The 18,017-nt window shown below is 47.4% G+C and overlaps 1 protein-coding gene across 1 annotated transcript in view; it reads right to left on the reverse strand.

The window, feature by feature from the left end:
* CEP164 (centrosomal protein 164kDa) overlaps nt 1-18,017 on the reverse strand; it is a 113,883-nt gene that overhangs the window by 74,615 nt on the left and 21,251 nt on the right. The window contains 5 exon segments of the mRNA XM_015418777.1: nt 2,622-2,780; nt 8,047-8,132; nt 8,804-8,911; nt 9,205-9,279; nt 15,164-15,241. Coding sequence (XP_015274263.1) covers nt 2,622-2,780; nt 8,047-8,132; nt 8,804-8,911; nt 9,205-9,279; nt 15,164-15,241 — 506 coding nt within the window.

Here is an 18,017-nt window from a genome sequence, read left to right on the forward strand (position 1 = left end):
CATCATATTACCAATTTATTTTCCCCCTACTCCATTAAACTTATATAATTATTTAACCCACCTTAACCAACCTTATTAACTTCCCTTATCTTCAGATACACCTTATAATCACCTCTAATTTCCCCTTAAAAAGAATTAAAAATAATAATAGTAATAATCAATAAATAATCAGCTCATATTCATAAGCAAATAGGTTTAAATACAAAGTCCAATATTTCATTACATAAGCCAATACATTTCTGGTCAGTCATCCAAAAAAATAGGTTTAAATAGAAACAATACTTCAATTCATAAACCAATAAAGTTCAGGTCAAACTTCCAGTTCAATCCATAGAGAGAGGGGAGGCATCTAGTTTTCTTTTTCAAATCGCTTTCTCTTTCTCTTGAGCATTTGCAGCTTATTCTTTTCCCTCAGCATATCACCATGCCTTCTTTCCTTGAACACTCCTTGCCCTCCATCATTCTTCCTTCTAACTTTCGCTCTTTCCACAGTCCTGGGTCTGTTATTACTTTTAAACTTCCTTAGCCATTAGCGTTTTCCTTTTGGTCTTTTTATTTTTCCCTCGACCAGTTTTTAAACATTGATTATTTTCTCTTAAAGAACACAATTTAAGTTCAGGTTGCCTTCCTTTAAGTTCTACATCAGCTCTTAACAGTTCCGTCTCCTCATCCAATTTCTCTTCCTTAACACTGTCCGTATTGTCTATCCGTTCTTCCTCAAGAGTCTCCTCCGCGGTGATATGCTCCACAGTAATATGCTCCTGTTTTTCCGTTCTCTGTTTCTCTCTGTAAATCATACCCTTTCCTTATTTCCAAACATGCTTCTTGACAACCTCTCCACACCGCCTCTTTTATCTCTCTAATGAATTTCTCCATGTCTGTCTCACCACTTTTCAGCTCTTCCTCTCGTTCCTTCTCATTACTTTCCGTACACTCCATCTCCCTTCAGCCTCCAAACAATACGTAAAGTCAATGAATATTTTTCCCCACGTCTCCCATAGCTTCACCAAAACCAACACTACACACAGTTCTCACGGTCTCCTTTCTTTCCCCCACCAAAGACTCTACTTGTACTTTTGTCCTTTTTTATTCCCCCGGCAGTTTTACTTCACCTTTTTTGGACGCCAATATTTGGAGGGCTTCGGTTTTTTCCCCCGGCTGTTTAAGCTTCTTCCCTCGTTTCCCTTTCCATAGTTTAGTCAAAGCTTCTTTCGTTTCTCTGTGCTGCTACAGTTCTTTGGTTGCAATAGTCCTAGTAGTTAAAAACATGGGTGGCTGCGTCTCTGGGAACATGGAAGCCATGTTCTTCTCCCGTTCCTTCGCCCGGCGTCGGGGCAGTCCCGGTCACCCCCCTGCGTTGCCAAATCGCGGGGGGGGGCAGAAAAAAAGCCCCCTGCTCCAGCCCCCTCCCCCGGGGGGCTGGTCGAGCTCTCCCGCGATTCGGGAGGCTCAAACAAAGACAAAGGAGGGACTGGGGCTCAGAGCTCTTCCCGTCGACGCGCCATACCGGAAGTCCCTGCACCAAACACTAGGACAGCAGCCAGTACAGCCCAGAGGAGTGCTTGCATGAACTCTAGCACCCTATTGGGGAAAGGCTTTAAATTTCAGGCTATCCCTCAGGAGAATTTTCTAGAAAGGAAGGCACTCCTCTCTCATCTGAGAGGTAAAGAATTATGTGAAACAGATAACCTTCCCATGGGTTTCCCCCCTTGGGAATACCTCAGTTTTGTGTACAGAAAGTTAACAGCATGGCCAACACTGGAAAATACACATTCCACAGGCACAAACTATCCTGGAATGCACAGGAAACTCTTGGCCAGGTTTCTTGGCAAATATTTTCCTTGGAAAATGTTTAAACCTTTCTTGTAACATATAAATGGTTTAAAAAATCCTTACTGCTTCATCCATTGAATGTCTAACGTTTTTACATCCCTATGCAGCCTGTAACAAAGATAATGGGTTCTTATAAAACTCCACCCCCTACACTGTATGCATCTGTTCAGAGTGGACTTCCTACACAAGCCAGAAACTTTATGCTTCTAGTTTCATAAAGCTCACTGGAAACAACAACAAAAATCACAAGACAGAAAAAACAGACTAGTTTCAATACCAGGGACAACAGAATTAAATAAAAAGAAAACTAATAAATGGCTCAAACTGATCAGGAGAGAGGTAGTCCCTCTTCCAAAAGGGCCTGCAGTTCACAGAACTGAGAAACAGGATCAGGAAGATGTTGACTGAACAGGAGCAAACAGGAAATAAGGAAGATTTCCAAAATAGGCAACAAGACTGATGAACACAGTCTGATCTGGTTAGCTCAGCTACATTTTTCCTAGCCAGGAGATGGGCCTGAGTTCCAGAAGCACTTTGTGAACCTCCTCTTCTTGCGACAGCCAGTTTTCAGGTAGGACAGGGGCCAGATACGTCCTCTTACCCAGAAGCCCTGCTCTGACAGGTGTACAGAATGGACTGCCACTGCTAAAGGAACATATAGAAAAGCACCACCCAGCTATTTCAGGCAGCTCAAATTAACATACAACTCCTGATAATGAACTTCTACTCCTCAAAAACACCTGTCTGGCCACTCTTTTTATGGCTCTCAATAAGAAGCAGCAGCTTACTCCTGGCAAGGCGTGTCAGGCTCCTTGGTGTCCTTCAGCCCATTTAAAGTTATCTCCTCCTCCTCCCGGGTACCAGCACCTGCCAAGCCCGTCTTCTCCACACTGGAACACTTCTCTTCAACCCTTTCGTGAGCACTGGAACAGTTTTCACTCCTCTCACTTGGCAGCAGTTAAAAGACAAAAGGACAAAAGGTTACCATGCAGAAGGTTTCGTGGTTATATCTACAATGGCAGGTGAGGGAAAAGCCAGATTCTACAATCAACAGGCACTGCACTGGAAAATGCCTTCACAACAACAGACCTTCTATCTGTTAAAAAAGAAAGGAGGTTTCATGTAAGAGAAGAGAAAAAAGGGCTGCTAGAGCAAAAAGCTCAGAGTCAGCTGGGGCTGGAGTGCATTAACACCGGCTATGCACTGGGCCTCTTCCCCGCAGAATTCCCCAAACCAGCCCTGCTCCCAGTACCTCTTGCGGGAGACCTGTGCAACAGTTAGACAGACTGGAAGCCATGTCCATGGTTCCCATCTTATAAAATCCTCAGGACAGAGACAAGTACTCAGCAGAACAGCAGAAAACCACAGACGAAAGCCTGGCTTGGACCAAAAAAGCGTAATATCAAAAGCATCTACAAAGATGGTGCTCCAAGCAGAGGACCGTTCCTGTACAGGCTTATCCTGTGCAGCTTTTACACTTTCCATCGGCCAGCTTCTTGTCTTGGCAGCATGCAATAGCTTGTTGAATGTCTGCCTGGACAGAGTTAAAAGGTGGACACTACTTGCCCCACCTCTCTAAACATACACCTGCTTACTCCTGACAAAGTGGAACCCCCCACTGTCCAGAAACCAGCTAGTGAAAAGCACGTTTTTAGAGAGGCAGCAAGACCACAACTCTAAGAGTTGAAGGGAAAAAGAAAATACTTCTGCTTCAGAGCTCAAAATGTATTGTGTATCAAGATTAAACGGCAGCTGTGCCATGCCCTCTTGTTTTGGCAGGGCAGGGCACATGGCCACAAGCTATATGGGAGCACTAGAGCCTGGGATTATATGCTTTCAACTTTTTTCTTGCATCTGTGAAAACTAGAATCTTGCTTTCCTAAAGCAACATCTGCAACTCTCAATAAGGTGAATTCTGTAAGGTGTCTGTCATTTTCTACTGTGGGATAAACCAATCTGGGTATGGCACAAAAAATGTCTGTAACAGGAACAGGTGTCGAAGGATGCCAGGTGGATGTTCTCACAGAAGCCAATGAAAAACAGGTTGCTTACCTGTAACTGGTGATCTTCAAGTGGTCATCTGTGCATTCACACCCATGGGATACAGTGCGCCTGCGCTGGATCGATCGGCATTGTAGCAAGCTCTAACAGATGTTCGCGCCCAGACCTCAGGCATGTGCAGGAACCCCCACAGGTGGGGGAGAGTCTGGTGGTGATGAACTCGGACCAGGCAGTACCTGATTAGCCTCAGGTGGATCCTACTGAGTGCTATCCTCCTCAGGACTTACAGTTCCTTCTGTTAAAGGTGCCAAGTTCACCTGTTCCTGGCTGTCAGGCCCTGCTTCTGAGGCCATGTCGGGGGCAGCCATGACACATACTTTGAAGGGTGGAGATAGGTGGGTCGAGTGTGTGTCTCGCTCTGGATTGAAATTGCGGATAAACCAGAGTTGCAGGTGGTGCATTCTCAACTTGGCAAAAACCAGGACTGATGTAGTAGCAGCCATGAGGCCGAGTAGCCTTTGTACTTGGAAAGCTGTCACTGAAGGCCAAGTACACATCACAGTGGCTAGATTGACGATGTCGGTGGCTCTGTTTTGTGGCAGGTAGGTTGTGCAATTTGTGGAGTGCAGTAGCGCACCGATGTAGTGTATTTTCTGGGCCGGTTGAAGTTGAGACTTCTCCAGATTTACTTGCAGACCCAAGTTTCCCAGGAGGGTTAGCGTCTCATTGATGTTTGAGACTAGGGTGTCCCTGGAAGTCGCAACCAAGAGCCAATCGTACGATGTATGGGTAGATGGAGATACCCTTGAGACAAAGGAAGGCCGCGACCATCACCATCATCTTTGTGAAGACTCTTGGTGCAGAGCTGCATACTGGTAGTGATGTTGACCAATTGCGAAGCGTAGGTATTGGCGGTGGGACAGGTGGATGGTGAGGTGGAAGTATGCATCCTGGAGATCGAGGTTTGCCATTCAGACGTTCTTCTGGAGAAGTGGCAGAATCTTCTGCAAGGACACCATGCGGAAGTGGTGGTAGCTCACAAAGCAGTTTAGCACCCGTAGATCTAAGATTGGTCGAACGCCTCCATCCCGCTTTGGAACGGTGAAATAGTGGGAACAGAATCCCCTGCCCTGTAGATGAAGTGGCCCCAGCTCGATGGCTCCCTTGTGCAGAAGGATGGACACTATTCCAGAAGGGCTGGAGAAGGGGGTGTGAAGACAAAGACAGGAGTAATGGGGTTCTGAATAAATTCTATAAGGTAACCCTGGGTCAAGATGGACAGCACCCATTCGTCTGTGGTGATGAGGTTCCAGGTTTGGACGAAGGGGGTTAGATGGGTGTGGTGTGACTGGAAGACATGGAAGTCAAAAACCCTGTTTGGCAGACTTTGCCTGCTCACTGCAGGAGGATTGTTGTCCGGATCCAAATCTAGGTTTCTGAAATGTGGGCTTCTGGCCTCCAGAGGATGTATGTGGCCTCCATTGCCACTCAAGAGACTGACGGTTTGGGGTACGTTTTTGCCAGGGTCTAGACCAGGGACGAGGCCGGTATTGTTGCCTCGTGGATGAAGAAACGCCCAGAGCACGAGAGGTTTTTATGCTTTTGTCCATGTCTTGTAATATGGTGACTGTTGTAGTATTAAAAAGACCAAGGCCATCGAAGGAGAGGTCCTCTACGTATGTTCTTGCTGTAGGTTGGTGTTATGTAGCCAGGAATGTCTTCGGAAAGCTATGGCTGAAGCCATTGTCCTCAAGCAGGTGTCTAGGGCATGTTTAGAGGTATTAATTTGTTGTTTTGCCAGCACCATGCCCTCCTTTTGGATGATGCGGGCTGCCTGACGCTTATCTTCTGGAAGGTTTGCCAAGAGCTCGGAGAGCCTCTCCCACATAGTGTATTGGTACTCATACACGCTAAGTAGTTGGTGGTCTTCACCCCTAGTGCTCCAGTAGAGTAGAAACGTTGTCCGAATGCATCTAGCTTTTTGCTCTCCCTGTCTGAAGGGGCAGAATGGGTTCTCTTTGACTTGGATGAGGAAGTAACTACCATTGAATTTGGTTGAGGATGGGCAAATAAGAATTCCGCTCCTGTTTCTTGGACTCTATACATATGGTCAATGTGGCATGTGGACCCTGGAGCTGATGATGGTTTATCCCATAGTGCTTTAGCTGCCTGTAACAGTACCATGGACATGGGTAGTGCTATAGCCGTTGATGTATCTAGTTGCACCACATCGAAAACAGCATCTGTAACCTATGGTTGTGGTTGTACGACAGAAAGGCCAAGGGAGTGGGCCATTCTTTTAATTAGGTCTCCATAGGAAGTTAAGTTTTCAGATGGAGATATAGGTTGGTCATCGGGCTACTGCCTGGTTCAGAGAAGGCTGGTCGGGGAGCTGTGTACATCTGAAACCCCCGTATCTGAATCCTCATCTGCAGAGTCAGAGGAATCGGGCTCTGGTAATTGTACCGGAGTGGTTTTGATCTGACTGGTTGGATCTATTGACGGTGGGATAGGGGGACTGGGAGGATGATATTGATCCGGTCAATGTCAAGGAGGGTCATCAGATGCATGATCCGGAGGCCAGGAAAGAGACGCTGAGGGTGACGGCCTCGATCTACGGGGTGACCGTGATCTGTGAGCAGAGTAGCGATCTCAATCCGAGTAACCTGCTGGAGTCAACCATGGCATAGATGCGGGTGGATAAGCTCCATAGAGGTAACATAGTTGACGGTGATCCCAGGAGAGGGCAGGAGGTGGTGGGGGTAGGAAGACTCATGGGGATCTACTCTTAAGAGCGGGAACGTCTTGGAGACAGCGTAGTATCTCATCTCCATGAGCGGCCCCTATCAGCCCGATCATCGATATCGAAAGGCCGATCTTCGGCAAACAGACGGGGAGGATGACATTGAGTGTTTGGAGGGATCTGTCGATGCCGACCTGCATCGATATCGGTACAGAACTCCGAGACTGTCGACGTCGATGACTGAGCAGAGGGAGAACGATCTGTGCCCAGGGGACAACTGAGGATCTCGACATTATCGATGTCGGAGAAAGGGCGCATGTCAACCAGCGTATCATGGTCTAGCTGGTGTATAGGACAGTCCATCAGCTGGATGGTCGGTATCGGTGGAGCGACTGGAGCTTCCGATGCTGATACTGTCGTCAAAACAGGGGACACCTTAGGGGCATTACCTGGTGCAGGACCCGCGACTTTTGCCACCTTCGAAACCTTTAGGGCATTAGAGGAACCCTTTTTGGTGGACTTGTGCTCTTTACCCGATTTCTCCTTTTTTTTCCACGGGAGTGGACGCGGAAGACTGCGCCGTCGGTACCGGACGTTTCGATATCGACTGGATGATGTCGGACGAGGATTTCAAAGCCGGAGCCATCAATGTCGATGGTCTCACTGGTACTTCTGGATCCATGGCGGAAGCGGGATTTAGCGCCGATTCTAGTAACGCCACCTGGAGACGCGCCGCTCGATTCTTGATTGGAGAACTTGGCACAATGCCTGCAGGACTCCGGTCGGTGCATCTCACCAAGACAAAAGATACAAAGAGTGTGGCCGTCCAGCGAAGCGAGCTTACTGCCACACCCTTGACAATGTTTGAAAAAACCCCACCTTTTCTCCATAAAATAAAATAGATGGAGAAGGGGGGGGGGGTAAAAGCCAAACTGAGGTAAGACGAAAAACTTCCCCCTCAAAACTAAGTAAAATCTTTTTTCTTTTTTTTTTAAGTAAAAACAAAGAAGTGAAGGAAAGGTGAAAAACTAAGAGGAAAAACTGAAGAGAAATCCGAAGAGCCTCTGAGGAAAATAGCTACCAATCTGACCAACGAAGGAAAGGTGCTTCCAGCGCGGTGGAAAGAAAGGAACTGGCGGGATGTCCGCGCCCACCCCTCTGGGCATGCGTGGTGGGGGTTCCTGCGCATGTCTGAGGTCTGGGCGTGAAAATCTGTTAGAGCTTGCTACAATGCCAATCGATCCAGCGCAGGCACACTGTATCCCATGGGTGTGAAGCACAGAGACCACATCGAAGATCAGAACCTTCTGCTAGCTATAGGCCGGCAAAGCAAAGGGAAGGGGTGGTCATGAAAGATGGCCCCTGTGTACATGGCAGAGATCCCAGCATGTTGTCAGGTGCTCTGCTATGATGGTGTTCGTGGGGGTGCCACTGGAATGGGATGCCACACACAAGGCTCGGGGCTGTACCGCTTATCCGCTGCCGCCTGTCCTCTGCTTGCTGGGCTTTGCTCCTCTTTGCTCTGGTCTTTCCCCTGTGCCAACGATCCATCCACCTGCAAGAGAAAGCAAAGACTGGAGAGTTCACCAAAACACTGTCCTTTCAGTTAGGAGACAGAGACCACCAGAGCCACAACTTTTGGAGTGGAGACCAGAAAACTGCTTAATGTTGAGGTGATAAGCTAGACAGACCAGATTAAAAAAAAATGCAAATGTACAACCCACTTCAGTATGGACATGCTTTCCCAGGTGCTGTGAATGCACCTGCCCACGCGCTGCCTTGTCTTTGACACAGGAGGTCCTCTTCCCTTCCTGCAAGCCACCCAAAATGTGCCCATCACTGTCAGATGACATTCATGATACAAGGCAACTGAAGTGTGTTTTCTTCCTTTGAAGACTCCTCTCTTGCTCACCCCACTCAAGGGGCCATGACCTGCTGCAGCCCAAGGGTGTATATGGCCTTCTTTGTGTGGCCCCAGCACAACAGAAACATGACCTGCTAAATGGGCAGGGATGGACCAGAGTTCAGTTGAAGAATTCACAGAAGGGCTATTTACTCATTGTCACCAAGTATGTTTCCTGCACCTTAAATCTCCCCTTAGCCTAGCCTTAAGATTCAAATGGAAGCCAGTGGCCTTCAGCTCTCCTGTGTCACCTTCAGCTCTCCTGCCAAGATACCAGAGTCTGCCAAGACAATTAACTCAAGGAGTTCAACTGTCCTTCTTACCTCCTCTTTCCAAGTACTTTCCACAGTGGCTCTGCTCACTGCAAACTCTGCACTGCCCAGGGCTGGAGGAAACACATCCTTATCTAAGACATTCTCAAAGACTGGAACCTGAAAACCAAACAAGATAAAATGGGCAGCAGAGACTAGCTTTCTTACTTTCCAAGTAAAGCTGGGAATGTTTAAAGTGTCACTTGCTAATGAAGAGGCATAAGATTAATACATGACAGCTAGTTGTAGTTTCTCGTCTCAGGAGGTATCTAGCACTGCCCAGGCAGATGCTCTTCTGAAACACAAGTGTCTCAACTGTCCAGAACTAGAGTGGCTCACTGCTCTGATCCCCATTATGGCCCCTGCCCAGCTGTTTGCAGGCAGTAATCGGTCACTCTCAACTGCAGACTCACCTCAACATCATTTGGCTCGGGGTTCACGTGGTCCGATACCTGCCATTCATTCATGGGACTACTGCTGTCAGAAGCCTTCGAGAAGACAAAGAGCACACACATCAGCAGCCCTGCACACACTCCTAGTCTTGTCAGTCATCTGCATACAGTCTTTGCACAGGTCATCCTTAAAAAACAAATCAGATCTCATATAACGGGTAGGGCGAATATTATTGCTTGACTATTATCAGTTCACCTAATAAATGCACACAAGCCCTCGGGGATTTTAGAGATCTGGAAGGTGACACTGCCTTTCTCTGGGAGCTGTACACGCTTGACTGCAACTCTCACTATTTCCAGAAAAGTTGAGTGAGGAGTGTCTATTGAACAACCAGAGAAGCAGCAACATTCTTCCATCAAATATTTAACCATTAAAAAAACCATCTTTGGCTGAGGTTGCCAGATCAGTATCAATAAACTTGGTGGAGGTTGCCAGATCAATACCAATGCCAGTACTATCAGTAGACTACCAAAAGACCAATATTTTAGTTTTTTCTAGGAGATATGTCAAAAATAAATGGCAGATCCATGGACATGACACAGACAAGGTGAAGGCCTTTGAACGCCTAGGTGTCGTATTTCAGTCAACAGGCCCATATGACTCAGGTTACTGAGAGTGCCCAGAGACGGGCATCAGCTATCCTATGACTCTTCTACTCAAAAGGAGCTCATGTAATCCCTACATAATCAAAGTTTTCCAAGGCAAAGTGATACTTCAGCTTCTGCATGGTTCACAAAATTGTCTATACAAAGGCTTCCACCCCCTGGAAGCAGTCCAGTCTAAATTACTCAGAAGCATATCTGGTGTTCCTTACAGCACACTGAATGCAATTCTTAGAACAGAATCGGGGCAGGTGTCACTTAAAGCCTGCACTTGGTACCAAGTAATACGCTTCCGGCTTAAGCTAAAATTCAACCTGACTGGATTAACCCACATAATTCTTTGGGATAGTTACTGTTCAGATGCAGTTGAGAATAAATTACAACTTCTTGGCTTCTCCCCCTTAGCAATATGCCACCCTGGGTTGTCCAGAACTGAATAAATGCTTAAACAATTAATCTGGGACATAGCTCTTTAAGCTGATGGAGCTCAGGCACACGTCCATCTGGTGGTAGGGAATCATAGCCAAAACTTTGTGCCAGTGAACTATTTTCTCTAGAATCCCCAAATATGCAGAACTTTCACTTTGGCCTGCTTTAATCACCTTGCCCTCACTGCTAATGGAAGGGAGATACTTACACAACCCCTACTCCTGAACACAGTCGAAACATAAAATACTGCCTATTTTATGAGGACATTCATTCCACATAATCGTATCCAAACATAACAGCATCCTTTCTGTTCTTTTCTTATTGTAACATTTTAACATTTTCCAACATAACTGGACTGCAGGAGAGAAATATATTGGATGACTTTGCCCCACCAAAGAGAAGAAACCTTTAGGTAAGACCAGTGTTTCATTCTCCTTCAGCGGGGGAAGTTATATACAAAAGCGGAACGTACAAATGGGTGGGTACCTGCAGAGCTACTCAATCCAGGACCTGCTGGAGAACCCATCTACCAAAAGCCATATCTATAGACTGCTGTTGGTCTATTCTATAATGCTTAACAAACACGGTGAAGGAAGACCCCGTTGCCACTGCATATCTCCTCAATAGGAGCACTGGTAGCAAAAGAGGCTGAAGTGGCTGCAGCCCGGGTGGAGTGTGTGTCAGCTAGCTGCCATGTTTCAATTGTATGTTTCCTTCCCTGACTCTGGCACTACGGCGCATGCTTCCTTGCTGCTGTGCTCGCTTGCTGTAAACAGTGATAGGGAGGCGCTCATGAGACTGTGTGAACTGGTGCTACCAGACTGGGTTATCTGACTGGCCTTGAGAAGGAGGGAGGGCTTGCGTTCCACTGTTGGTGTGAATATTTTTGCTCTCATGAGGCACGGAGACTCTCTCGTTTATTATGTAACCTCCCACTGGGAGAATTCCCGCCCGCGCACTTGGATTTCATTTGCTTAGCCATTTGCCTCATCCTGTTATATGTAGGGATGCATCCACCCCATTGTCATTCCTAACAATATCCCTGTAGATCACGGCAATGGACCTGTAGTCTAATAAAGCATAATGATTCCCTGGAAACGTGTGTGGAGATTTACTTGCTGTTGAACCTGACAGTGTGCCATGATCCCCTTCACCTCGTAACCCAGGGGTGTCGAACTCATTTGTTATGAGGGCCGGATCTGACATAAATGAGACCTTGTTGGGCCAGGCCATGTGTGTCATAAAATGTAATGCCAGGTAACGGAGATATAAACTTTATAACGGACACAAACACAAAGGGTTTGGGTTTCTTTCTTAAAATAAGAACATGCTGAAAACATTAGCACTCTTAATATTTTGTTTATTTAACAGTGTCTGATAACTGTAGGACAAGGGACCAGTGGATGGAAAAATAATCTACCCCAGGGGTGTCAAACATGTGGCCCAGGGGCCGGATCTGGCCCCCCAGAGGGCTTCTATCAGGCCCCCGCAGTGCAACTGGCTCCTTCTTCCAGTTCTGCCGCTGTTGCATCATCGTAGGTTTGCAGCTTACAGATACACACCTGAACAGCATACTCAAGATTGCAACAGCACCACTGAGATGGTCTCCCTGCTTTCCGCCATCCCGCCCCCATCGGCCTCAGAAATGGGAAGGAGAGGGGGTTCTGGCACCTGGGTCCTCTTCGTCCCTCAGACTGGCGCTGGAACTCTCACGCTCTCTCTATGGTCTTCCTCCTCTATTGCTTCCTCTTCAGCCAGCTGTGGTGCTTTCCCTTTTATGGGATTCCCTGGTCCCTCCCTCAGCTGGCCAGTGTCCAATCCCTCTCCACCTGCTCCACCTGAGAGGCTATAAAAAAGTACCCCAGTAGCAAAAGATTTCTGGGGTTGTTTTGGTTCCCTGGTGCTTAGGGGACATTGTTCTGTACTGCACGGGTGACAAAGTCCTCAGAGGACAAAGTTGTACAGTCACTTCTCTATGCATTCTGCCACCAAAAGTGCAACTGGGGTAGGAAACTTACCCCCAGCTTGGGTCCAGGGTTTTAAATAAATATATTAATTTTTTTCTCTGAAAGGCTGTCTAAACATCTCAGTGCTCTCCATCCAATATAGGCTGGGCACAGATCACCTGCAGCTGCTAATCAACATCATATATCAACCCTATACATGAAGAACATATCGCACTGTGGCTTTAGTTGATGATCTCCATCTGAATGTAAACAAAGGGCTATGCCTCTGTTACTCCTACTGGATTTATCTGCCCCCTCTGACACAGTGAACCATGTCATTTTGTTGACATGCCTAGAGTCAGAAGTAGGTATCAGTAGCCTACGCTTTGCTCCCTATCTTCAACCTCTGCTGACTTGGTTAAGAGTTTAGGAGTTATACTGGATTCAGCAATACTGCTGGAGAAGCAAGTTAATATAACTGCAAAAAATGCTTTCTTCCATCTTGATTTAGATTTCACAAAATCCATATCCCGCCTTTCCGCTCTCATAAGGGTCACATTCATATGATATTTTTCCTTCACTTCTAAATACAGTTATTCTTCAGGCTTCTATAGGTGGTGAAGTTTCAGCTTTCCAGCATTTAAGGATAAGGTATATAACAGCAGCTTTTAAAATCTAAAGTTTCTGGCCCAATGAGAGTTCCCACACTGGAGTCACACAGGTTAAGAGCAGGTCGACAGCAAGCGCTGGAAAACAGCCACTACACACACATGCACATTTATATCACCCAGCACCAAAGAAAGAATGGCTGTATTCTACACAAGCTGAAAATTCTGGGTTACCTCCAGATCAGCCCCAGACAGAGTGCATTGCAGTAGTCGAACCAGGAGGCCAGGGAAGCACGATCAGGCTGGTCAGGTCAACAGAGCCCGCCGGTGAGGGGAAATCCTGAGTCAGACGTTGATGACAGAAGGCACTCTGAGCTACAGTGCCAGCATGCTTTGCCAAAAGCAAGGCCAGAAGAATCCCAAAGCTCTTAAAGTCTGTAGATATATCATCTCACAGCTACCAGGATCCTGTCAACTTCCTCCTGGAAAAGGCAGCTGAAGGGGTCCAATACTGGACCTGAAGACGGACAAGGGGCTTCCAGTTCCCTTACTGTCTCATAAAACATAAGAGAAGCCAATGTTGGAGCAGGCCAGTGGGCCCCATCCAGTCCAACCCTCTGTCACACAATGGTCAAAAATACCAGGTGCCATCAGGAGGTCCAGCAGTGGGGCCAGGACACTAGAAGCCCTCCCACTGTTGCCCCCCCTCAAAGGACCAAGAAGACAGAGCATCATCTGCCCAAGACTGTGAGTTCCTATCTATACCTTGTGGCTAATAGCCACTGATGGACCTCTGCTCCATATGTTTATCCAATTCCCTCTTGAAGCCGTCCGTGCTTGCAGCCGCCACCACCTCCTGTGGCAGTGAATTCAAGTGTGGTCAGGAGGTCATGGTGGAGTGTCATGATTTTGACTGCGAAATAGCTTACAAATGCCTCATAGCCAATAGGCAATTCCCTATTCCCTACTGTTTGGTCTGCCCTGTGGCAGAGTTGGAATAGACTGAGTAATTCTAAATAACTGGGCTGGGCGCGAGCTCACAGACGAAATGGAGGCTGTGTAGAAATCCTTCTTCATGGCCTTCACCGCCATCTCATAGGCTTTCATAAGTGTCCTATAGGATACTTGTGACACTTCATCGTGGGCACGCCACCACCTTTGCTCTAGTCATCTTAGCTCCTGCTTCATCCTCCACAGTTCCGAGGTATGCCAAGGTGCTGCTTTGGTACGAGGGCACAGAGGGTGCTGGGGGGCCATCTCCCTGATGGCTTCAGAGAGCCGGTATTCCCACTCCTCCACCAGCTCATAACGAGCTGCCAGGGGGCATCGGATCCTGCAGAGCGTCCTGAAGCCAACTACGCTCCATTTGGCTCCACGGGTGAACATTAATGAGCTCGCTGCCAAAACAGGGTGGGCATGGTATACTCAGCCGAACCTTCAGGGCAAAGTGGTCAGACCATGGGACTACATCTATAGCCATCTGATCCACATTTACCCCCATCCCCAAAATCAAATCCAGCATGTGGCCCGCTTGGGGCATGGGAGTCGATACAAACTGGGAGAGTCCCAGTGCCTCCGTGGACCACACCAGGTCCCTGGCCTGAGAAGACGCCGCATCGTCTGCCTGGACACTGAAATCCCCCAGGACCAAAAGCCTGGAGTGCTCCAGTGCCCAAGCCGATGCCATGTCTAACAGGTCGGACGGGGCATCTGCCGGTGCGTTAGGCGGTCAGTACACCAGCCAGACAGCCAAACTCTCCGTGACACCGCATGCGAGACCAACACATTCCATGCCGGAGATTGTTGGGGTGGGGAGCAACCTGAAGGAATAAGGTTCACGGATAAGCCATCTTCTGTTATTCAGTAAAAGTTTCCAAAACCTCAGTCTTGCCTATATCCTTCCGTACAGACCCAGCACGAGATCTCTCTAGTGACGTGACAATAGCTGATGCTCAAATCTACACTGCTGTGCAGCAGGGGGCATGATGTGGCTTATGGCTAACAGACAACTAATCCTCCTAGATAATTTTGCCCCCCAAGAACGAATTTTTGATGATGTCCAATAAAGGAAAAGAACAGCTATGTCTCCTTTAATTTTTAGCAAAACAACTCTCATTTCTCAATTATACATTGCACGTAACACCAATCACTTATTTCCATGAAACCAACAGAAAGCAAGACACACAGTTACAAAGAGTTCTCTGGATTTAGAACTATGATATAGTGAATCACGTCCCCAAGCTCCGTTCCTTTGAGGAGCAGCTCCGACAGGGAAACAGATACTTCCTGTTATAAAAGACCAACATGCTTTCTTCCCACACAAGCAACACGTACCTCATTGTCAAAGCTGGTTCCAAGGGCACTAACGTCCACATGTATGTTCCTGAGAAGTCCGACTGTCCCACGGGGACACTAAACATGCAACAACAAACAGAGCAGAGAGTATGTTCACTGACACCCAAGTCATGCTTTGAAAATTCATGCTAGAGATTAAGAATGAAAAATAGCCCCTGATACAGAAGTCCTTGTTTCTTGCTCAAACAAGACAATCCAGCTTCTTCAGCACGGGTTAGCTGAGACACTCATGGATTGGACTTCCTGGCCATAGTAGCACCACGCTCCCGCTGCACATTGGCTGGGGAGTATCCAGCCCCCAAGTTGAACAGGATGAGGGATGACAGACTATGACAGACTATGGGAATGTTACCGTTGGGAATAAGATCTACCCCATCTTGTGACAAATGGAGGACTGATATTTTGTTATTGTATGTTATTGTTTTATGCTATGTTGTTTTTATTTGTTTTAATCTTGGCACTCTGTGCCTCTTGTTAGCCGCCCTGAGCCTTTGGGGTAGGGCGGGATATAAATTCAAAGATAAATAAATAAATAAAATAAAAACAACCCTAAAGCACGAAATGTCACAAGAAAGAGAGGCCCAAGAACACTGCTGGTTGCACGCCACTTTCAGGCTTCCTTCACAGGGCCTGCTCCAGCTGCCTCCTTCCCACTCGCCAAAGCACATCTCTGTATAAACACCTGGTACAAAGGTTCCCAACAGAAACTATGTCTTGCTCAGTGCATATAGCTGCATGCAAAGTGCTGTTGCATCACACCACACCACACGCCAATGTCCTGGAGGCTCCCTCTCACGGTAGCACAGGGAGGAAGAAACCAGCAACGGCATCATGGTGTCGCGCAGCGCGTTTCGAAAGTTGAACCAGCACCTCAGTCACACTTGCACTCACCAGGAGGAAATTTATTTACAATATTTACAGCTCGCCAACAAACTGCTCCGCCAGACTCCATCCACCATCCAAGAGAGATACATACAGAGATACACAATCACATATATACATTGGTCAGCCAATCAGATCAGTGCTGACTCATGGTGACTTGGCTTGCCTCTGCCAAGTCCAAACCGGCTGAATCTGGTTCAATGCAGCTGTCAGCTAGATCTTCCTGATCATGGTGTTGAAGCTTACACACCAACACATGGTGCCAGCCTCTTTTGACTCCTTTCTGCCTTGAGGGAGAAGAGATGGACAGGCTGTAGAATGCTGAGCCAGGGCCCTGGTACAGCCTGCAGGCCACCAGCTGCTCATGACTGATTTATAGGGTGGGTTTTTTCATGCTCAGCTCATTTTAAGTTACCTCTATGTCCTTTAAGCTTCCTGCCAAATGTACAGTGAACCAGTGGATCTCGTTCAGGATCACACAAGGCTGATACTGATCTACAACGATAATCATGTTCTATTATGACCATTATGAAATAAATGTTAAAAAAATATTGCAGCAATGTAATGCAAGGTGTTTATTAATTCCCTGTATCTCTTGGACACTCACATATACCCTGTCTAATCTCTTGTGTAATGTCTATAGCAGACTACCTAGCAACAACCACCTGGTGGGGAAGGACACACCCCTGGACCCAATAGCGAGACTCACCTGGTGTCAGCTATACTGCCATGGGGGTTGGGGAGTTCATTCTGTGTCTTGGTAATTGCTATTGCATTCCTATCTCTGCTGTTCTGCCTGTGCCGCAACGCTTATCTCTACAGATGTGCAGGAGGAGGTTGTATTGTCTGGAAGTCTCCGATGTACCGTGAGAGAGTACTGCTTCCCAGCTTTCGCCACGTAACGGTTTCCTAGCTGGTCCCGCGCGCGGGAAGGTAGCTAATTGACCCATACCATGGGGGGGGGTGCATACGAATGCCCTATATCCTATTATGCTCAATGGGTTGCCGCCATTCTTAACAGTGCCTGTGTTACTGCATCTATAGCTTTGCAATAAAAGTATAACCGTTCCTGAATGCGTGTACTTCGTTGTAAGCTGTGGGTTCTGACACCTGGGTGGAGCTGAGTGGGACCAGGGGCAAAAGGCTGCAACCAGGGTAGCCTCAGCAACAGGGAGGCTTTGGCAGTCTGCCACAGGGAGGATCAGAGGGCATGAAAGGAGCAGGGGATGTAGCCCAGAGGCGCTGCCTTACTTTAGGGTAGCCCCAATAGCAGGGGTGCCCCAGTTTTTAACCTGAACCAGAGACCTACAAACTCAAGCCAAGGAAGGCACTCCTGGCCTGAAACACAAGAGCTAGCCACAGCTCTGGGAAAAGGGCCTCCATTTTCAGGTGGCATAAAGGCAGCCCTCAGAGCAAACCTCCAGTCTTCTCCCCCCACCCAGAAAGGTACGCATATGAAACAATGGCACTTCCACCAGGTAAAGTATCTGCATTTCTAAAAGCTATTCAAAGACCACCAGGCAAAAAGCCCTTCTGCTTCCAGAACTTCACCCAGCCCTTTTGTTTGCACCTCTGTGTCTATTTATTTATTTAGGTATTTTTATCCCGCCCTCCCTGGAAGCGGGCTCAGGTCTATGTGAGAATCTTTTGTCTTCACAACTGTCTTTCCTGCTCCTTCACTCAGGATACTGAGATAAACCAATCATACATTCAAATGTTTAGTGATCCTTCCTGATGCTAATCAGGGAACTCATCTCCCACCTTTTATCTATACTTGGGAACCTATTCAATCTGCCTTGGCAGAACCATTAGTAATCCTCAAACTCATTCAGCCATCTCCAGTAATCCCATCATAGCTATTGTGAACCCAGACTCTGCCCCTCTGAGACCTCACTGGTCACACCTAGGTCTGGGTCCTCTTGATGCCGCACCCCCTGGGACCCATGACTGG

This window comes from Gekko japonicus, unplaced genomic scaffold (assembly GCF_001447785.1).
Source record: "Gekko japonicus isolate JY-2015 unplaced genomic scaffold, Gekko_japonicus_V1.1 scaffold1138, whole genome shotgun sequence".
NCBI lineage: Eukaryota > Metazoa > Chordata > Lepidosauria > Squamata > Gekkonidae > Gekko > Gekko japonicus.